This window comes from Epinephelus lanceolatus, chromosome 14 (assembly GCF_041903045.1).
Source record: "Epinephelus lanceolatus isolate andai-2023 chromosome 14, ASM4190304v1, whole genome shotgun sequence".
Lineage (NCBI taxonomy): Eukaryota > Metazoa > Chordata > Actinopteri > Perciformes > Serranidae > Epinephelus > Epinephelus lanceolatus.
This window is the reverse complement of record NC_135747.1, coordinates 26,005,381-26,028,767: the sequence shown is the minus strand read 5'-3', so window position 1 is coordinate 26,028,767 and position 23,387 is coordinate 26,005,381. Positions and strand designations below refer to the sequence as shown.

At 41.5% G+C, this 23,387-nt stretch overlaps 1 protein-coding gene across 3 annotated transcripts; it reads right to left on the bottom strand.

Annotated features, from left to right (window-relative positions):
• Nucleotides 1–298: 298 nt before the first annotated feature.
• Nucleotides 299–17,984, bottom strand: glra2 (glycine receptor, alpha 2). 3 transcript variants are annotated; one of them, XM_078174535.1, is made up of 9 exons: nucleotides 17,308–17,984; nucleotides 16,591–16,712; nucleotides 13,288–13,487; nucleotides 11,519–11,742; nucleotides 7,247–7,329; nucleotides 7,021–7,158; nucleotides 6,724–6,938; nucleotides 3,613–3,762; nucleotides 299–2,042 (listed from the first exon to the last, which is right to left on the bottom strand). In XM_078174535.1, the coding sequence occupies exons 1-9, from the start codon at nucleotides 17,391–17,393 to the stop codon at nucleotides 1,758–1,760; spliced, it is 1,503 nt and encodes a 500-aa protein (XP_078030661.1). In that variant the 5' UTR covers nucleotides 17,394–17,984; the 3' UTR covers nucleotides 299–1,757. The 3 variants fall into 3 exon arrangements, with proteins under 3 accessions (XP_078030661.1, XP_033474162.1, XP_033474161.1); XM_033618271.2 differs by having other exon boundaries at nucleotides 13,420–13,487; nucleotides 17,308–17,983; XM_033618270.2 differs by having other exon boundaries at nucleotides 13,288–13,355; nucleotides 17,308–17,982.
• Between the last annotated feature and the right edge of the window lie 5,403 nt (nucleotides 17,985–23,387).

The following is a 23,387-nucleotide window of genomic DNA, read 5'->3' as shown; positions in this document are numbered from 1 at the left end:
CCCGCTGTCAGATCATATCTGTGTCACCCCAGGCCACCCAGCAATCCATGGCATGTGTCATCACCCTGACTTACAGGCTCTGTGAGGAGACTGTGTTTGTTATTTTCTTTGATCCGATCTGCAACACAGGCGCAAAAAGAATTTTCATGTGTTCATGCCTTATTCTGTCAGCTATTTTTTCCGGAAAGGCTTCCATCTATTCATTTCCTACATGTGAAGAATGCAATATGGTGCGTCAACAAATGCATGAGGGTATAAAACGAGTCTTCTACTTTACACATGACAGGAGAAGTGGAAGTAAAGTAAATATGGTGCAGTCAGTTTTTATTGATGTACAGACCAGTAAATAACCTTTTTTTTTTTTTCGGGAATAGCATTCAAGAAAGGAGTTCTTTACCACAGTTTATCAGGAGTGCAAGGACCAGTAGCTGCTCTGTACTGTGAATGTTGTACAGATCTGCCCTTCACTGCTGGATCTGTTCTACAAACATATGTCACCATCCAGCAACAAACACGCCAAGTGGAGGGAAACAGGCCACAGCGGAGGTTGAAGAAGTATACAGAAAGCAATTTTTTTCTATAAACATAACCTTTTTCCTCCATTACAATAAATATTTCATCAGACTAAATCTACAGAAAACATAGTCTCAAACTCTAAAACCATACCTAAGATACCTGTAGTATTTACCTGGAATATAAATGAATTCATGTGGCTATGGGCATATGACAACATTGAATAATGCAGTGCGTGTTCACAGTTTGTAGGCTTACCTATACACTTGGCCGTTATACTTTTATGAACCTAGCTTGTGAAATATATGACAGTTTATTTATTAAATCATTTCAGAATGAAAAGGAAAACTTGCGACTTTTATAACATCTGAATAAACTTTTAAACACTGATTTGAAGTGACATCAGTTGTCCATGAATGTGATTTATAATACACTCAGAGAGAAAGGAAACAACAAGGAGTACTTTTGGATGTCTGGCCACAGGTAGAAAAGATCAAACGCTGCATTCGGCTCTGATAGACCACTGAACGAGAGGAGATGCTTGAAAAAATAGAGAAGCACAGCACTTCATCTCACCAAATCTTTGATATCTAAGGCCTCGGGTATTTCATAAAAATGCGGTGTCCAATTCCAGATTTTCATCGCCTTTGTTCGTGCCCATGCCTGAAAACGTGGGCTGCCGCCTAATGTCTGAAGGGTGTGTTAGTATGTGCTTTCTGTGTGTATATTTTAGAAGTTTTGCTGCTTTATTTTGTATAAACATAGAGGAAGTGCCGTGACAATATTACAATATAAAACAGTCTTAAGCATCCTTAAGAAATACCCTTTTTGCAATCACAAAAAGTCATTGAGGGTCTGACTAAGCTACCTTACAGTTACAAATCCATGGAATGTTTCTTTGTTCCTTGTACAGGTGCCAAGGTAGGATTTATTCAAAGACAAAAATTTGGTCCATCTGCTCCAACATGTTACTAAGCCTTGAGTTAAAACCATTTTTCCAGATTTTGTCAGGAAATATGCAGCAGTACAACAACAAAAAAGCATCTGCGTCTCAAGAGCTGTTCAGAACATGAGCATTACTGTATGACGCATGAACATTATACATTATCCCTGAAAGAACACCACCGTCAAAACCACCATGGTCGGCTACCTCTCGATGCACAGTCTCCAATCTCATCTCGCTGTGCTTCCCAAGCATTTCTCAATCTGAGAAATGGAAAAAAGTATATGTTGTTTGTCAAGTGTTAAGTCTTTTGGTGGATGTCCTCATGCCTGATGATCTTGTAGGTGACCCAGTAGAAGACGTTGAAGATGAGGAATGCGAGAGGAAAAGCAGCCCTGGAGATAGTGTCTATCCTCTTGGCTCTGTCCACAAACTTCTTCCTCATTGTGTCTATGTCCTTGGGAACAGATGGTTGAGGGTTTGGAGCCGGAGCAGCGTTCTTAACAGCTGAGCCATCCTTTGTTTGTAGACACTGACTCATATTGTAGCCGGCAAAGTTAAAGCGGCCTTCACGCATTTCCTCATCCTGGAAAAACACATGCACATGTGCACAAAATGAGCTTCTTCTTCATGGCCACTGGGTCAGTGTTGCTGTTAGCAATGTGAACTTACATGAACATTAATCATAAGATAAGACATTCAAATTAAAAAAAGATAACCTGATGCACTTTAATGATAAACCACTTAGAATGACTGCCTGCGGGATGAATTTTAAATCACTGTTTATCCTTCAACATCCCAACAAGAGTCTACAGCCAGTTCTGTAGAGCTAGCAGTTCTCTGGGCTTAAAGCTAACACCAGCATGCAAACAAACCTACAATGGCAACATGGTAGATATAATCACCTTCCTGTCTGTCAGCATGCTAATGTTAGCAATTTAACACTCAACAAAAAATACAGCTGAGGCTGATGGGACTGTCATTAGTTTTGTAGGTATTTGGTCATGAACCAAAATTTAGACCTGATGATGGTGTTAGATTAAAAGTCAGAGAATCACCAAAGTTATTAAAGTCATCAGTCATCCTGATGGTCTATAAAGACCTTATCATTTTTCAGTTATTTGGTACACGCTTATCTGAAATAAGGGTCTTGTCCTGCTGTACAGATTATAGAGCCTTTTGTGTCACATTTGTTATTTGGGAATTTTGGGCTCTAGCTCAGTGGTTCCCAAGTAGTCAAGCCACGGGGTCCAGGCTTCTTAATCAACAGTTCAAGGTCCACACAGTTTAATACATTCAGGGTCATACTTGCATTTGGCTATGTCGTGTTGTCTCCATATCTTAAGTAACTCCACAGCAGGAAAAAAGCCCTGTTCCGGAAATGCACTGTACTTCATAATAAAGTGTTTTTTACAAACTTGACACATTCAGAAGTCGCTTTCGGTCCATTCAGAATGGACCTGCGACCCACTTTTAGTCCATGACCCACCAGTTGGGAACCACTGCTCCAGCCTATAGGCCCTATATAAAATTGACTTGACTTGATCATTTCTCCTGAGGAATACATGAATGCTAAGGCACTGCATTTCATGGTAATGTATCCAATAGACAAGGGCATGGGTTTTGTTTCAACTTAGGGGTGGACCCATATGAAACAGGGGGGTTTGAGGGTCCTTTTGGCATCAATTTATGGTATAAATGTCTTTCATTTTGTCAAGATTAAGGTCAATGGGGGTAATGCACACGCACACATATGCTAATAGATACTGAAAAATCTGTGAGAAATACAACAAAGTCAGACTCATGGTGATCAGGAAATCACCATGTTAGATGATACATCATTTGGGGCCATGAATGCCAAATTTTGTGCCAGTTGACCAGGTAGATTTTGACATATCACTGTGAATGTGAATCCCAGGACCTGTTGGTGGCACTAGAGGAAAAGTCAGAGCATCACCTGTCATTTAGATTCATCCTCTGGGTACCATGAATGCCTACATAAAACTGAATGGATCTTAATCAAATCTTTGCTTAGATATTTCAGTCTAAAACAAAGTGGTGCAGCCAACCAATGGACGTTGGCTTCCTTCAGGCCACAGTGTGGCCAGAAAGTTTGAAAACCAAACAGCAACCTTGTATAGACATTGAGAGCTTACCTTGTGATTCCTCCTTTGTCTTCGCCTCAGGCGAAGGAACTCTTTCTGTTGCCTGGAGACAAAATTAACCCCAGCATATTCTAGCAATGCAGCAAATACAAAGAGGAGACACACAGCCATCCAGATGTCAATGGCTTTCACGTAAGAGACCTGGAAGAGAAAACAGATTTCCCCTGTTAGATCCTCCAAGGTGACAGCATCAGCCAACAGTTCAAATGCAGTTTGAATTTATGCGCTGACTTGAAGTATTGGTAGATTTTATTTAGCCTTTCTGTTTCTGTTTTGAGTCCTGGATCTGTTAGAGCTACCTGGTGATCCGCCTTTTCTTTCCCCTTTATTCTCCCTTTATCTTGCTCATCATGTCAGCTAACAGGGATTTCTAAATGACTGTAATTACAGATAATGTTTGCTAACAAGTGTATTAGAGCTGCCAGTAATGTCAGTGATTGCATGGCCATAAACAGTGGGAAATAATTGCTGCCCTCATTAGCAACAGAAAGAGAACTGTAGCACTAGTTTGTATCCTTAGCACTGTTTTTGATCCGTTACTCTTGGAAAAATGAGGATGAAGTTGAAAGACTTTACTGTTCATCACTGTGACCACCTAACTCCATGACAGCTGATTAGCATGTGGAGAAAACAACTCAGCTTTCTAAGGGAAGTTAAGGCATATTAAGTTATTGTTTTCTTGAATCTGGGCCCTCAAAGCCTTGTCTTTAAATATTTATCAGTATGCGTGTCTTTTATGTGAGAATCTCTGATGCGGCTGAGGCCTTCAGTGCCTATGTGCACACTGATGCGTGGAGAGTGATTGATCATCAGGATCTGTCTCTCAGTGCCTGTAGTACCCTTCACAATATGTGCATGGCAATTTACCCTGATTGTAAATAAGCTACGGCAGACGACCATAGCTGTCGGCAATATACACATGCTTTAGATGGCAACGTCTTCACACGAAAATGTTGAATGCAGTGAATCATACCAAGCAGGTTAAAAGAGCTGCCTAGTTATGGTTTAATCATCTCTGAAATAAGGTGCTTCTGATCCAGTGCAGTTGTACAGTGGCTTTCACATAACAGATGAAAGAGACATAGCTGTGTCAGAAGTACTTCAAACAGTCAGCAATGATTTATACTTTATTCATCTCATTCATCTCTGGCTCTGAATTGTCTTCTTGTTTAGATTGTTAATTTGTCTTCATGTTTTCCTGGGTCATGAATCTGTTCTCTGGCTGAAACAACTGCAAAGTATTGCGGCCATGTTACAGTAAGAAAGTAATATAAGTTCCCAGAGACATTAGAACAATAGGACAATCTAACTGCTCTTAAATGTAAAATATGAGTTGGTCTTTAAGTCTCTGTAGCTCTATATACGATGTACATACAGTCACTGGCCCCTTTATTAGGTACACCTTGCTAGTACCAGGTTGGACGTCCTTTTGCCTTCAGAACTGCCTTAATAATTCGTGGCATAGATTCAACAAGGTGCTGAGATTTCAGAGATTTCAGTCCATGTTGACATGATAGCATCACACAGTTGCTGCAGATTTGTCAGCTGCACATCCATGATGTGAATCTCCCGTTCCACCACATCCCAAAGGTGCTCTATTGGATTGAGATCTGGTGACTGTGGAGGCCATTGGAGTACAGTGAACTCATTGTCATGTTCAAGAAACCAGTTTGAGATGATTTGAGCTTTGTGACATGGTGCGTTATCCTGCTGGAAGTAGCCATCAGAAGATGGGTACACTGTGGTCATAAAGGGATGGACATGGTCAGCAACAATACTCAGGTAGGCTGTGGTATTTAAACCATGCTCAGTTGGTAGTAATGGGCCCAAAGTGTGCCAAGAAAATATCCCCCACACCATTACACCACCACCACCACCACCACCAGCCTGAACTGTTGATACAAGGTGGGATGGATCCATCTACCATCTCGCTACCATCAAAATGTTGCAGCAGAAATCCAGAGTTATCAGACCAGGCAACGTTTTTCTAATCTTCTATTGTCCAATTTTGTTGAGCCTGTGTGAATTGTAGTTTCAGTTTTCTGTTCTTAGCTGACAGGAGTGGCACCTGGTGTGGTCTTCTGCTGCTGTAGCCCATCTGCTTCAAATTTGGACGTGTTGTTGGTTCAGAGATGGTCTTCTGCAGACCCTGGTTGTAACCAGTGGTTATTTGAGTTACTGTTGCCTTTCTATCATCTTTCAACAATGCTGTGTGGTTAGGTCTGGCACAAAAACCACTTGGTCATGGTTAGTCTTAAAATACCTGGTTCTGAGGGCACAATTACTACTGGAAAAGCAGCGATGTCTCAGTTGAAAAACAATGACTTTCCCAGCAGGAAATGCAGCAATGTCTTGACAAAAACAATCGCTTTTTGTGGCACTTTCCCCCATGGAAAAACAGTAATGGGTCGCAAAAAAACACCCAAGCTAAGTGGCTAAGACACTGCTAGAAAAACAGTGATGACTTGCTAAAAGACAACTGGGTTGTTCTTTGTTGGACTCGCACTGTGGCCTGCAGTGGACTTAAGCTTGGCAAGTATCTCGCCAAGGTGACACTTTTTTACTTAAACCTAATGTTTTCTTTTTATATTTGTTCCACGTCATGAACAAATGCAGAAGTGTGTCATGTTTCAAAATGCTCCCCTCGGACGACCTTGAAATAACTTTGGTTCTTAAATTTCTCAAACAAAGTTGCCTCTGTCTCATGAAAAATTAACACATTATACTTTTTTCACAGAATTTCGATACTTGCAACTGTTTGATCTGAGCCTGCAACAACATAACACAATCATGCAAGCAAGAAGCTATGCATAGTTCACGAATGTCTGGACATCTGAGAGGTGAAACTTGATTTAGACATTTGCAAAGGGACATTATTCATATTCATTTGCTCATTCTTAAACTTTAAATGTGTGTTTCTGATTAATTCTTTACAAATAAATACAATCACTGAAGCATTCCTTTAAAATCCATCTCTTTGCAATATGTACTGCCAGTTTTTATGTGATTTACATGATTGAGACGTAAAGATTTGATATTAGCACAACTTTTCGACCTGCAAATTTACAACTTATGCTGCCAAAAGAAACAGATGGGGTTCACCTTTGGAAGAGAAGCTCTGGAGCCGGAGCTTTGGGTGGTCATGGTAAGCACAGTGGTGATCCCCAGCGCCACTCTGGCAGGCGCAGCATCCATATTGATCCAAAACGACACCCATGAGAGGATGACAATGAGGAGGGAAGGGATGTACATCTGGATCAGGTAATACCCCATCTGCCGCTCCAGGTGAAAGTTCACCTCTATGCAGGTGAATTTACCTGAAACACAAATGCAAGTCAATTCCACTAAACTAGTAGAGTTTTCCAAACAGCATGTGGTTGTTTGTGTGTTTCCTCTGACCAGTGTTGTAGTGTTTTGTGCAGTATCCCAGCTCCTTCTCTTCCCTCATGATGAACTGAGGCAGTGTGAGCCCCTCTGACACCTGCACCGCACCGTTCTCCAGCCACTCGAAAACCAAGTCGTTCATGGTGTAGCCGACTAGAGACAGGAGAGAATAGCTGAATCAGAATTTACAAATGCAAAGGTAGAAGTGCAGCGACAAACCTGAGACAAAATTAATGCTTACAACTTTCCAGCTGCATCGTACAAGTTTGGACATCCATCGGGAAGTTCTTCAGGTCCATTGGGCAGGACAGAATGAGAGTCAACCTGTGAGGCGAGACAAAGCCACACAGTAAGATGTAGTGAGCAGACTACACCAATGAATATATTTGATTTTGACAGAAATATATTTATTAAACCTTGAACTTGTGAGTCGACCTGAGTTGGAAATAATTTGCTTGCTACAGGTGGTACTTTTTTTGGTAGTCTCTGTATTGTGAGACAGTTTCTCCTGTGCGATAGCCTCTGACATATCATGCAGGATTCCCTTCAGCAGGTTCCTATCACACTTTCATTACTGCAGCGTATTGTCTCTGCGATGCACTGTGCTCCACAGTCTGCCCACTCTGTCATTTCTCTCATGAATGGCGAGAGTGGCTAACCACCTTTCATCTCTCCCGTTGACCCACTCTGCCTCCACACCTGAGCCTGTCTAAATGGACTCAAAATTGATCTGCTTCATATCGCATCATTGCAGAGAAAATTGAATGCTGCGTGTGACTGAAGTCGTATTGAAATGAAATGAAACATATTTTCATATCTTGTCCTGAGTTGTGCTCAAATTTTGGGCTGATAGGGCCTTTAAAATGCCATCCATCCCAGCTGCATGTTTCCAAGTCTATCGCGAGGCTTTTATGTGCAGAAATTCTGCATGCTGAGACCAGCATGAAGAAGGATTCCTTTTCTTATCTTCACTTTGGATTCTCAACAATGCCCCTGAGATTAGCTTGCCCTCTCGCAATCAGTGTTCTTTTAATAAAAATCTACATCACATATGGGAATGTACTGTACTTCAGTGAAAGATGCCATTTCAAAGGAGTGATCATAATGAGATAAAATCCATTTAATACTGTTGCTTTTAGATTGACAGTCTTTGATGTTTGAGAGGAAATGTAAGAAAAGCAATAAGTGAACATGTCCTGGGGTGATCTATGCATCAGAGCATTTGGTTCTCTGCAGTATCACTTTTTCCTTAGTACAGATTCCTACCTCAGCTACAGATGAACAGCCCTAAACTAGGGCTGCATCTAACAAACACTTTCATTATCAACTAATCTATTGATTATTTTCTTGATTAATTACCTGGCCTGAGGACTGACAACAGGGACAAATTCCCAGATGTTTCATAAAATATCTAGTTTTGTCTGAGTAATCGCAAAGATTATCGGTTTACTATTATAGAAGACAAATTAAACTTTTTTTTAGGGGCATCTATTGGCAGAAATGGAATATAATAGTCATATCTATGTTTTTATTAGTTTATAATCACCAAAAAATAAGAATGTTTTACTTTTGTTACCTTAGAATGAATCACTTATATCTACATCATGGATGCATAAAGAGAAATGGATAGAGTTGGAGGCAGGGCCCTGTTCATTTCTATGAAAGTTGCTCACTGGTGCATGACGGCAAAAAAGTTTGTCTTCCCGCTTGTAAAATTACCCGGATCTTCCCCATCATTGGACCCATAGAACAAGCGCACTAGAGACTTCACATACAGTACAGGCCAAAAGTTTGGACACACCTTCTCATTCAATGCGTTTTCTTTATTTTCATGACTATTTACATTGTAGATTCTCACTGAAGGCATCAAAACTATGAATGAACACATGTGGAGTTATGTACTTAACAAAAAAAGGTGAAATAACTGAAAACATGTTTTATATTCTAGTTTCTTCAAAATAGCCACCCTTTGCTCTGATTACTGCTTTGCACACTCTTGGCATTCTCTCCATGAGCTTCAAGAGGTAGTCACCTGAAATGGTTTCCACTTCACAGGTGTGCCTTATCAGGGTTAATTAGTGGAATTTCTTGCTTTATCAATGGGGTTGGGACCATCAGTTGTGTTGTGCAGAAGTCAGGTTAATACACAGCCGACAGCCCTATTGGACAGCTGTTAAAATTCATATTATGGCAAGAACCAATCAGCTAACTAAAGAAAAACCAGTGGCCATCATTACTTTGAGAAATGAAGGTCAGTCAGTCCGGAAAATTGCAAAAACTTTAAATGTGTCCCCAAGTGGAGTCGCAAAAACCATCAAGCGCTACAACGAAACTGGCACACATGAGGACCGACCCAGGAAAGGAAGACCAAGAGTCACCTCTGCTTCTGAGGATAAGTTCATCCGAGTCACCAGCCTCAGAAATCGCAAGTTAACAGCAGCTCAGATCAGAGACCAGATGAATGCCACACAGAGTTCTAGCAGCAGACCCATCTCTAGAACAACTGTTAAGAGGAGACTACGCGAATCAGGCCTTCATGGTCAAATAGCTGCTAGGAAACCACTGCTAAGGAGAGGCAACAAGCAGAAGAGATTTGTTTGGGCCAAGAAACACAAGGAATGGACATTAGACCAGTGGAAATCTGTGCTTTGGTCTGATGAGTCCAAATTTGAGATCTTTGGTTCCACCCGCTGTGTCTTTGTGAGACGCGGAAAAGGTGAACGGATGGATTCCACATGCCTGGTTCCCACTGTGAAGCATGGAGGAGGAGGTGTGATGGTGTGGGGGTGTTTTGCTGGTGACACTGTTGGGGATTTATTCAAAATTGAAGGCACACTGAACCAGCATGGCTACCACAGCATCCTGCAGCGACATGCCATCCCATCCGGTTTGCGTTTAGTTGGACCATCATTTATTTTTCAACAGGACAATGACCCCAAACACACCTCCAGGCTGTGTAAGGGCTATTTGACCAAGAAGGAGAGTGATGGAGTGCTGCAGCAGATGACCTGGCCTCCACAGTCACCGGACCTGAACCCAATCGAGATGGTTTGGGGTGAGCTGGACCGCAGAGTGAAGGCAAAGGGGCCAACAAGTGCTAAACACCTCTGGGAACTCCTTCAAAACTGTTGGAAAACCATTTCAGGTGACTACCTCTTGAAGCTCATGGAGAGAATGCCAAGAGTGTGCAAAGCAGTAATCAGAGCAAAGGGTGGCTATTTTGAAGAAACTAGAATATAAAACATGTTTTCAGTTATTTCACCTTTTTTTGTTAAGTACATAACTCCACATGTGTTCATTCATAGTTTTGATGCCTTCAGTGAGAATCTACAATGTAAATAGTCATGAAAATAAAGAAAACGCATTGAATGAGAAGGATGTGTCCAAACTTTTGGCCTGTACTGTATGTGCCTTCTGCTGACTTGAATAAGGTTAAAATGATTTAATAGTGCAGCTTTTCTAGACTTTTGAAAGGTTATGGAACGGAATGAACCAAATCCTGAGAGTGAAATGAATAATTTTGCGGGAGTTGTGACACTCAAACAAATCTATCCACTGGTTTACAGACTCTCACAGTCTCTTTCACAATGTAGAGTTCTTTTACACCTGCCCTGTTTGGTTCAGTTCAATCAAACTCAAGTTCGTTTGCCCCTTAAGTGCGGTTCATTTGGGCAGGTGTGAACACAGCAAGCGCACTCTGGTGCGCACAAAAACAACTGTACCTAGACCTTCTTGAAGAGGTGGTCTCGGCACGGTTACAAACGAACTCTGGTGCAGTTCGTTTGTGGTGAGAACGTGTTCCGACCTCAATCCGAACCAACTGCAGTCGCATTACACATGAGCATGTTACAGTCCAATCAAAACATTGTTTTCTAGTTGGAGCCGTGCCTCGTTTTCAAACTGTATGGTTTGACTAAAATGAACAATGACAGCAATATAGTCCACGATGACCAGCGCTAAAATCAACCTGCGTAGTTGTCCCTCCATTGTGACATTAGAAAGTGTCCCATTTATCTTGCAAGTGTACTCTTCTTCAACGTTTTGTTTACTTCCTGGGTTTTTCCCGCATGGAAATTCTGACCAATCAAGAGCAGCTTTCTCACACAAGGCATTTGATCTGGTCCACTTGTAAATGCTGCCGTGAGAACACGAACCAACTCTAGGCAATTATGCATCTTTGTAATAAAATTAGTCCCTGATTCAGACCAAAGCAAGACAACTCTAGGTCTGAAAGATAGGGCCTTTTGCATTTTAGCATTTTTGCATTTTCACGTTTTCACATTTTTGCATTCGTCACCAAAGGTCTCCCACACAGTTGGCACACAGGAGAAGTTTCAGCTCTGTTACCTCAAAGCTATAGGTGCCACTAAATCTTTAACACTGGACATTCAACTGATCAACCAATACTTTAAATAGCTGCCAGTTCATTTCCTGTCGATCAACTCATCAGCTCTACTGTAAACCTCCATTTTCAATCCTGTTTTTGTTCCTAACAACATGCTCAATACTTCACCTGATGCTGTAGAGGACGGTCCCATCCTTGAAGATCCGCAGCAGCTTGTTGTCAGTGGTGACATCATGGAAGTTGGCCCCTTTCTCGTTGGCAAAGAAGAGGTCGGGTTTCCATATGGAGTCCAACATGGACGGGTCCAAGTCGAGGGAGGAATCTGGGTATTTACTATACGCCAGCCGAGGGTCATTCCACTTCTGCCGCAGGAAGATGTTCACTCTGTAATCCTGCGGAGATGACAAGCGGCTTTGCATATTTTGTAGTCCAGTGATTGGGGGTTATGAGAAAGCAGTCATCTGTATCGGTTTTTAATATAATATATATCTCCTTTTGATGAGGGAAATAGGAAGATTGCCTTGTGTCTTCATGATTTTTCTACTGCACAAAATGCATCTGGCAGTGATGAGGAGCAAGCAAGCGGATGTATTTTCTTAAGTACATTACTCAAGTACAATTCTGAGGTATTTGTACTTCTCTTAAGTATTTCCATTTTATGCTACTTGATATTTCTAGCATATAATATTTCAGAGATATACTGTACTTTTTACTCCACTACATTTATTTGACAATATGGGAAAATATGATGCATCTTATAGATTATACAAAGCAATTTAAATGATGACCAACTTCAACATTAAATTGCTCTTATACATTAATGTATAAAATATCTACAATAATGCTTGGGGGGCATTCTGCATAGTCAATACTTTTATTTTTGATACCTTAAATACATTTAGCTGCTTATACTTTTTAGTTTTACTTAAGTAAGGAGCTTGAATACTTCACAGACTTTCTTGTTACATCCATATTGTCACAGTCAATTAATTGTTGCAATAATACAAAACATTTTCAGTTCTGTAATATGAATAACAACACATGACAAAAAATAAAATGGATGACAAACAGGAAATGAATTTCAGTGCACATTTGGCTAAATCTACATCATCCAGCAACACTATCAGTTAAGTGTCTACATGATCTTGACCAGCTTGATGGTTATCTATTGTTACAAGTTGCAAAACACTGACCTCATAATAATGTTTCTCATCAAATATAATTATGTAAGAGCCATTATAGCAGCTAATGGTTGATTTTTAAGATGTAATGGCTGATGGGGAAAACTGACAGTGCAGTTAGTAGTGTAACTGAGTGTCACAAAGCTCAGTTGCTCCGAGTAATTGATATGTCATGATGATGAGAGGCCCTTATGTTGTTTGACATTTCATCAGAATATTGGCGGTTCCAAATATTTGCACGTGTGTCTAAAGCTGTGTAATTCCCTGGCAATCTCACGAGTGCCAGCTCCTGTGCAAATTAACATCCTTCATTCACAATCTAAGTAGTTATTATCACTCATTATGAATCCTTTGATCTTGATGCAGCCTTGCAGGTTTTATATTTTTACCCCACAGGCAGCTTGACGCCTTCACGCGTTACATATTGTAGATCAGCTTGTTTTAAAGCCCAGCCCCCCCTCACACCTACAGTTATTGGCTGCACTTTAAGTGACTTACTGGTTGGGGTTTATTGTATTAATTATTAAAACTGGACTAACACATGCATAAGGGGGCTTCATGGGGGGAGAAACCTTAATGTGCGTGCGCCTCATGGACCCGCCAATAGACTCGTTAATGGCAAAAACAAAGTCATTTTGTGACACAGCAATGATAAATGTCAAAAATTATATCAGGTAAAAAAACAACAACAGGATGATTCAGTCTTCCTGAGCAGGGGTCAGGGCTTTAGACGTCCAAGCACAACGCTCAACTCACCATTGTAGTTTCTGCTATAGAACCAAAGCTGTTGATAAATATGTTGCAGGTAACATTAACTGGCGGACCTGCAGGTTGAGGGATAGATAACACATTGTGCAGAAAATCAGCCAAAATGCCAGAGGAACTCACCATGGTTGTCTCTGTGACAGAGCCGAAACTGTTGATAAAAATATTGCATGTAACGTTTACGGGGGGACCTGTGAAATGGAATGACAATGACATGACAGGAAAGAGCCTTAAACCATATCATCAAGGACGACTGGGTTTGGAGCAGTGAAGATGTTTCATCAGGAAATTTGGGTCTGTTGGTTCACAAGCTGCTGTTTCACTGTGTATGTCAACATGCATTAATACCAACAGGCACTGGCTTTCTTTTTTTTATTTTATTCTATTTTATAGGAGCTCCAGGAGTGGATGGTGACATGCTGCATGCTTTGTTAAACCAGACTCAAAAGATCACATAAGGACCTATGTTAGAGACTAAAATAATGTTTTACTGAATGTTTCTAAATGCAGCTGTACTCAAACTAAATCTAATAATCTGTAACGACATCAAACTGTGTCAGCTTGTTATAATTGTTATAATTAAGTAGTGATCTTTTGTGTGGTGATTTTTGTGGTAAACTAACATCATGTCTTTACAATTCAGCACTGGATACATGCACACACAGACAAATGCATGCATATACAAACAGTAGAGCTGCAATGATTAACCAAATAATCAATTAGTCGATGGACAGATAATGAATGGGCAACTATTTTGATCACTGATTAATCGTTTAAGTATTTTTTAAAGACAAAAATGCCAAAGAAATCACTAGTTACTGCTTCTTAAAGGGTAACTTCGGTATTTTTGAATCTGAATCCTATTTTGCCATATTTTTGTGTCCAAGGGGACTAATGGGAGAAACAATTTCTTATAGTGGTCCAGTATCGAGTAAGACTGCTGCAGCCAGCAGTGGTTAAACAGGCTGTAATGTAATGTCAAAGGGCAACTGCATACCGTCAATGTACATCCACTAAAAGTGTTTGTTTTTGCTACTGACAGGCTCAGATTGTAATTATAAGTGCCTGACAACATTACTGAAAGGACCCTTCAGAAATGTTAAGAAGAGATCCTTTTTTGTTAAACCAAAAACAGTCCTGAAATCTTCCTCAGCAAAGCTACCAGAGTCCATTGATATAAACCGTGATTTTATAATCATAAACACTCTTCATTCAAAGTCAACTGAAACAAAATTAATCTCACGAAAAACATCTTCTTTCATCTTTCCGCTGTTCTAACAATTACCAACTCTGGTTTGGCTAAAATAAACCTGGAATTGATCCAGCTAGATGTGAAATCATGCTGGCTCCATACACTCTAAAATTACTGTTTATTTAAATGGAGTCTGGTGGGTTTGGTGATGGCGATTTTAGGGCTGTTCTTATGAAATAAAAAGGTCTATCTCTGTAGGCATCCTTTCCAAAATGTCATCAGACACTCAGAATAAAAATCTCTTTCAGTGGACATTGAGATTACACATATACCCACACATATGTGGTCACATTGCAGCCTGTTTCATCGGTGCCTGCTGCTGCAGTCTCTCTCAACACTGGACAAACTTAAAAAAAATTGCTGTCTCCATCAGTCATTTAGACACAAAAACACGGAAAAGTGGTCCAGGTTGAAATATACTGAAATCACCCTTTTACTATGAATATTTTCTTAATCTTCCATTGCTTGTTTTTTAGAGAAAAAACAAGCAATTTGAATATTTCATTTTCATTTTTTACTATGACTGACTTTTTTGTACTAAAGAATTAATCAGTGAATCAAAACAGTCAGATACAGGTTATTCACTGATGAACATACTCATCAGTTGCAGCCCTACAGTACGTTGTTAGTTACTGTATTAAATATGAGCATTTTCTGTCCAACACCCAGCATGCTCTAATGAGAGGTGTCCTTTTTTGGCCTATACTGAAATCTCTTCACGAGGCTTGGCATGTTATGCCAGATAAAGTCACAGCCAATCTTTTTCTCCCCACCTATCTGATAAGTGAAGTTGTAAGCCCTTCATAGTGCCCTTCCCCTGTGCGTTCGGCATCAATATTGCATGGCACTTGGTATTAATATTTGCCTCAGTTTGTCGTCAGGTAGCTGCATTTAACAGCAGAAGCAGAAAAATAAAGCAGTACCTCCTCACAACAAACTCAGCAAGGGAATCTAGGTCAGCCTTCAGAAATACAGTTCAAGACTCTCTTCAAAGTATGACTAGCAGGTTCGCAACCGAAATCATCTGTTTACATCGCAGTGGGTTCCTGCAAAAGTGTTTGTTTTCTAGCTATAAGACATTGTGCATGAGACAGCTCTATCTGCCCTAAAATACAGAGAGAATACAAATATAACCAGCATCATTAAAATCATGCCCCGTGCCTTTTAATCCATGTGTGCTTATCCTCTCTTCATTAGCTGGAAACAGTTGCTTTCACTACATCCCTCCCCTGAAAATGCCAGCCGGTGTTAAACAGGCTGTTCTCCTCCCATCTTAAGTCCGTTTCAGCAATCTTGTCAACATTTTCACTCCTCTCCCAGATGGAGAGGAAAGATCTGGGCCATGTGTTTCTGAATCCTGCTGATCAGTCCCCGTCTTGGCTGCTTCAACAACTGGAATCCCCACCACCCCCCTCCCTCCTTCAACAAATCCCAGCCCACCTGACCCAGCCTGAAGTAGGCCTGAGCCCCAGCGGGCCGGCCTCTCCTCACTCAGCTCCGTTCCAGTGACAGATGCTGTGTCTGTCCCCAGCATCATAGCATCAACAACAGTGGAAGTCGGTAGCCTGCAGCCTTGCCACGGGGGCACCATCCATCATTTGGCCTGTCATGGTGGCATCCCTGTGTGCCACTGTGGCTGTGATATTTACAAGCCTGATTTTGTGTCACTACTTAATGGAGACATGGATTCTATCTGTCATGATTTTAGCAAATGAAAACAAGTGTGCAGTGTTACAGTGAGGGGTTAGTTGATGTTCAATCCAAGCCAATGTTAACTGTCAAGTGGAGTGATTGATTGTTCTTAGGACTTCTCAAAGGACTGGTAGCATTAGATAACAATCAGTGGATCTCCAGATAAGTATTCATGCCAAGGTCTGGTGTGTTTAAGGGGAATGGACTCTGTATTCTGCATGCAAAACTACTCCATCACACAATGACAATAAAAGGTGGTGTTTCTGTGGTTTGGGGATGCAAAGGTAAGACTGAGTGTAAAGTCAGGTGTGTGAAGATTTCCAAAAAGACAAAGACAGTGATAAACAAACCTTTAAAATTGGGTCTTATTCGTGCATCATACCCAGACGTGCGACCCATGAGTGAGTCCAGAAAGTCTGATGGAGACATGCTGGAGGATGATCTGGAATCGTGCTCCTTGGCATCCACAGCTCTGGAACACACACACACACACACACACACACACACACAGTGAGGAAAATCACTTTAGCAGACTGAAGTCGCAGCTGAAAACCAGGAGTTAAACCTTATCTGTCGCCTAGCAGCTGCCGGGAGTGATGGGCAAGCACAGGGAAACTAAAAAATGCGTTTGAGAGCACACACGTATCAGGCGAATCTTGTGTGATTTCGACGTCGTGGCCATCTCCTTTTCACGAGAAAGAGCTTGTCACATCATGCAAGATCACAGCACAGATAACAGAGCATGTTGTGATCTCATAAAACATTGCAGGAATGTTGTTATGGTGCCACAAGAGAAAAAATGACAACACTATTACGTGCGTAAATGTCACTGTTAAGTCATTGTAGGGAAAATATGTACGTGTATTTTAAGGACCAAATGGTGCTCATAAAAACAATTAAAACAGTTGAAAATACAGAGTAAGTTCAGTCTAATTAAAGCAGCACTAACAAGCAATTATCAACTTAGTCTGCGCTGAAAGAAGTCACTGCCCTTTTCATATTGTTCCATAAATTACGCATAGAATCACTTCACTGAATTATCTTATTTTCTAAATTAATTGGCCTACCTGAAGTTGTTTGTCTCCATGAAATATGTAAATAAAGCTGCCAAAATCTTAATAAAGGAGCGATTCATTCCTGGTGGTTTTCCCATGTGCTCACTTTTTTATTTCTTCCATATGTTTACATTGGTCAAACACATAATCCAAATAGGGGCACCGCTTTCTTCCTGACCAATAAGTCGTGGGCGTTTGGGTGTTCTTGTGTCACACAAAAATACAGGAGACATTCCTCAACGCAGCCACAGATCATAGTTTAGTTTCACGAAACTCTGACTCCCAAAAACAGATTTCTCGAAGCGGAGGTGTGAAGAAACATCAGTCCAGTGGTCAGACGCCGAGAGGCTGAAACTCCAAAAAACGCAGCGGAGGCTGGAAGCTTTTTGCGCTGGCTCAGATTTGAGTGCTCGCTCTGTGAAGACAACCCCGCCGGCCCGTGTTGTTACTCATAAGTGAAATCTTTCGCAGGTGGAGGACCGTCCTCTGTTGAGGAATGGGAGTGGAACGCCTTTTCTCATTTCAGCACTTGGACAGCTCCCGGCTCCGTTACGCGCAAGCGCAAGGCTTAAAAGTGGTGGACGTGAGTTGGTTTTCAATAAGTCCAATAAACGAGGGAGGTAATCACCAGAAACATATTCAGACATTGTCATCGGTGTCTGTTACATAACGAAAGGTGTCAGTTTTTAAATGTTACAGCTTTCGTCTGACGGGAGCGCGCGCAGCTGCGCATCAGGATCAACTGGCTTTAGGAGTGTTTCATGTTCCCCAGCGGTTTAATTAAGCAGGAATAACATATATAATGTGGGGAGTCTGAAATAAATGTGCAGCCTCTAGTGAAAACATAACTTGAAATTTACACTTGTACTTAAAATCATAATTATCAGGGATGCAAATCAGGGTGGGGAAACACCAAATATTCTGGATGTGTGACATAAGATTGACTGCTGTTACTCCGACATCATCCATGGCTGTATTTTACGCATTGTACCTTTTTGTTGTTCCCATCCGTGTCAGTTTAGAGCAACCTACATCCTCACACAGATATGAAAAGTGTAAACAAAGGACGCACAAGCGAGAAGCCGCTGGGAGAGTATTTGGTACCCCGGTTGCCCTGGAAACAGATTTCCGAGGCACATCATTGGAAATGCTGAAAGGTTGGCCTCCCAGAGCGAGACGGAAGAGCGCTGACTGACAGACAGAGACACAGACGGAGACGGCAGGAAATATACTATAGGCTGGCTGAAGCCCAAGGGTGGAGGAACCGAGGTTTAGTAGGCCACCACACAGATTCAGTAATTATTATTCAATATATATGTATATAAGCTCCCGGTATTGATGCAGAGGCTGCACGGGAAACCTGGCAGTGTGGGGATGTGAGTGGGCTGAGAGGCTTCATGGACCACAGGCATGAATGACTCATTCCACATGAACACACCAGGCATGTGCTGTGGAAGAAACAGCTAAACTTAGTGAGAAAAAAAATAATATTTCATTCACATTAAGCCAACCATAGGCATCATACTGTGAGATGACTCTCAGCATCACATGGCTCAATGCTGTGACATGCTGGGGGCCACATTACACTTACTGACCAGTTTCCAGATCATTTTGGCCTGTCACAGCCAGAGGGGGAGTCATCGTGTTCTCCTTCCTTAATGCTGAAGTTCAAATTAAAAGTGTCACGTTGTATGTCATGGTTGGGAATGTATGGCTTACTCTGGTCTGGGGACTTAACGTCATCAGAGGTTTGGTACAAAGCGTGTTCTACAGCATGTTTGACGCCATAAAAACTGAATGTGCTGTATGAATTATTTATCAACAGGCACATGGACTGTATGTCCATGTAACAACAGGAAACAAATAAGTGTCATGATGAGCAAAACACCAGAGGCAGAGCCAGACACTGTAAACATTCAGGGTTCAGCCCAAAACTAGGGGGCACCAGGGGCATGGCAGTTTTGTGCACAATTTTTCAAGCCATTTGAGATAATAAAAAGTCTAAAAATTCGTACATCGCTTGGGAAAAACATAATAGCTGCAAAGGAAAAATCATCGTGTAGAGTTTTTCCTGTTTTGAATCATGCTTTTATTGTTTCCTTAAGAAAAAATGTCTACAGCAACCAAAACAATGACACACAGAGTAGTATGTACATCACAGATAAAAACATAAATAAGAAAAAATGATTCAAAAAGAAGGGAGAAAGAAAATCAAAAATTCACAAACAGGTTCCCAGCACCTACATATATCCATCATGTTCTCTTCCAGCTCATCAAATACCTTTGTCAGTGGATCTACATGTCTAAACATGCTGCGAGGTACTCTCTGTTGTCAGTTTTGAACATTCAGTGATGTTATGTCAATTTACGCTTGCAACATGCATTGTGTCATTTCAAAATATGGCACAGTGGTGCAGGTTAGCATTGTCGCCTCACAGCAAGACACCTGGTTCGGAGATTGCATGTTATCCCGTGTTAGCGTGGGTTTCTGCGGGTACTCCAGCTTCCTCCCACAGTCCAACATGCAGGTTAACTGGTGACTCTAAATTGTCCGTAGGTGTGAATGTGAGTGTGAATGGTTGTCTGTCTCTATGTGTCAGCCCTGTGATAGTCTGGTGACCTGTCCAGGATGTAACCTGCCTCTCGCCCAATGGCAGCTGGAATAGGCTCCACCTCCCCCCTAAGCAGTTACAGAAACTTAGGTTTTCACTGGAAATGTACAGTTTCTGCTTGTTAGATGTATAGGCCTACAGTCTCTTTCAAAATAAACTTACAAGTCAGGTTTATTTCCACAGTTTTGGGCAAGAAAACTCAGTGGTTAAGACATCACAGACAAAGCAGCAGTATTTGTGAGTTGGACCAGCCCCCAAATTAGTTCACCCATACAGAATAGATAGCATTTACATACTTTGTGTATAAGGCATGCTTATGGTGCATTTATGACAGGGTAAAGAAAACAATATGAAAATACAGCACATACTCACTCCGACCTCGTCACATATTGACATTTTGGCCATGGACTTTCCACGTCCAGATATGACGTGAAAGGTACCTTGGGTGTGTTGGTTGTTGATGTTCTGGAACGCCATGTCAATTCATGCCTGTTACATGCATTGTCTTCTTTCAAAATACACTTCCATTTTCACAGGAAATTCAACATTTACATACATCCTCTTTCAAAATAAATGCACTAAGTTAGTACAAAAACACAACTGACAACTGATGCAAGTGGTTAGGTTTAGGAGAAAAGAACAGGGTTTGATTTTATAATCTCATGACACCCAAACACCACTCTCCCAGGTGAAGGTCAGTGTTTATTGGACCCATCCACCACCCCTCGGACTTGGACTTTCACCGCCTTAACTTTCGTTCTTGTCCCACTGTGTTTCCCCCTGACAACGCTGAGCACTGTTAAACTATAACAGCAACTGGCTGCGTATCATGCCAACTTTAAAGGACAGTTTTTTTCTTCAGTCTCTGATGTGGCAAGTCACCGCCCAAGCACAGTGACTTGACAATATTTACTCCCACCTCACTGACCCGAACATATACCACTTGTCTGTACCACTGGGCTGTGACTAGATGTTTTTGGCTCCAATATATGTCAAGCTACACTCAACTTTGAGATGGTTTCCCTGGGATGTATCAGAAATGATTCCCAAATTTCCATGAAGACATCCAGTTTATTGTTTAGCTTATACTACATCCTATTTTGTATCTTATTGTTCTCTAAATGTCTTCATCATTCTGAAACCATTACACAAAAAAGTTGCAGATGACTAATTCTCACTCCCGCTGCCTAAAAAGCAGGGAAAAAATGTCTGATGTTACTACTGAAGTTATATAACGTAGTAGGAGTTTGGTGTACACACCTTTACTAATCTTGAAACTATTTTTGTTATACTATGCAGGAGTAGAGTTTGCAGAGTGAATGTTCAGCTGACAAATCTGCTACATTGTTAATGCCATAATAATCAGGGCTGCTTTAATTGCAAGTCAAGGATCCCCAACAATGCAAAGTTAATGTGGCCTTCAGCAGTAGACCAACAGGAAAACATTTACTCAGTTTTATTAGATTTCATCAGGGAATAGCACAGGGATTTTGAGAAAACATTAGGGGATGGAGCCTCAAAGCCCCTCTCTTCCACCCCCACTCCTCCGCTCCGCCCGAGAAGCACATCAATGACTCCCGTGTCATTGTGCCTGATCCGAGGCAAAAAATAACATCTATAACATCAGATATTTTGTGAAGCCGCTTTAATGAATACATTTCCTCCTGGTTAAGGGCCAAAAATTCTCTCTTTGCACTCAAGTCATTTATTTCCCATCTCTGAGACAGCTGCAGTTGGCTCGTCTGTGTAATGACAACCAACCAGAGCTTCAATTGGCCATTAGTTTCCATAAGGAAGGACTCTGGGGCCAGGTGGGTCGCATAATTAAAGGCAAGAACAAGTCAAATCTGCATGTCATTAAGAGAGAGATGTCGTGTGCTTCTCTCTGAAAGGAGAGAATAAAACAGAACTATCCTTTAGACCAGAGCTGTCTGTCTGTCTCATTTATCCAGCAGTTTCCTCACAGCCATTAAAATTACAGGCTCAAGACGGGCAAAGGCGCTATTTTAAAGCTACCCACACACAATGAAGACTGGTCGCTACCGCCTGTTATTCTGTGGGGAATTAAGGGTCTTACATCATCTGGTTTATTGTGTTGTCTAAAGGGGATTTGCAGCACAATTTATAGCTTTTAAATTAAATCTTTTGTAACCTCTCTGTTAAGATATTACAACCCCAAAATAACACACATATCAGTTTAGCCTAAAATTTCCATTTGTACACTTGAAGTTAAATAAGGTTGGAGGAGTAACCAGCCGGACGCTCCGTGTAGTCTGGGTAGGCTGTTGATCATTGATCCCCCCTCAATAACTGAAGGACTAGCTCACCTGGAAACAACAAGCAGGCTTTACCACCCTGATGCTCATGTGCACTGGACTGGAGACAATTGAGAGCCGCGGAGTATCTATTGCTCCATCGATTCCTTGTATCTTTATCCCACTTAATGACTTTCTCGCTCTATAATTCAACTCATGGAGCTGATCCCGGGCCTAGCAGGGATACAGAGAAGTAACTTGGTGGTGGGAGCTATTTTGATGAGACGACGCCACATGCCCGTAGGAAGAATGCAAAGGATTTAATGAGTGGATTCTTGAAGAGAAGGAAGGATTTTCAGAATCCTCTGGTGCCACAACAGCCAACACAATCCCGACATAATCTCTGTCGTAGCAAAATGAAGCTATTCTGAGGCACACAAGAGAATGACAAACATGCTTAGACTATACAAACAGCCAGGCTGCAACAGAGACACATGGAGAAATGCTGGAAATACTCCTCTCTAGATGGAGTATAGGAGCTATAGAGTGAACCATGGGTGAGCGAACACCCTAAATGCCCCCACAAGGATGTTGCTCCTTAGGTCATGCTATCCCTCAGGCCAAGTGAAGAGAGCAGCGCTGGTCCTCACTAAGACTCATCTGTCAATCACAGCTTCCCTTCATCAGTGGGAGCAACCTGACAGCCACAGAGCCTTTCTCCATCACTGAGCACCGAAAAACCCGCTGATCCCCAGTCTAGACCCCCCGTACACGCTCCACAGTCTCTCTGTCTCTGCACATCCAAACAGCTGAACGAAACGCCACACCGTTTGCACAGGATGTATACATCACACCGAAACACTTAAGACTGCGTTCAGTTTGTCAAGCAATTGCTCCTCAAGCGATGGGAAATCCATCATGTTTTCACTCACATCTGCATGTTACAGTGTCTCCCCTGAGTTCCAGTGTCTGTGCAGTCACCCAGACCCTAAACAGCACACATAACACACACTTCTCCCTGGCCAATGTCTGCTCCGTGTTGACACTGGCTCACAATTTATCTATTTCTAGCTTGCATGCTTGTCTCGCCAAGCTTTGTTGCTGGAGTTGTGCAGCTGTCAAAGTGATGCAAGAATAGATTGAAGATTGAATGCAATTTCAATTGCTGAACTAACTGGTTTACATCAGGTTTTTTTTCCTCCTTTCAATGGAGCTTAGATGTATG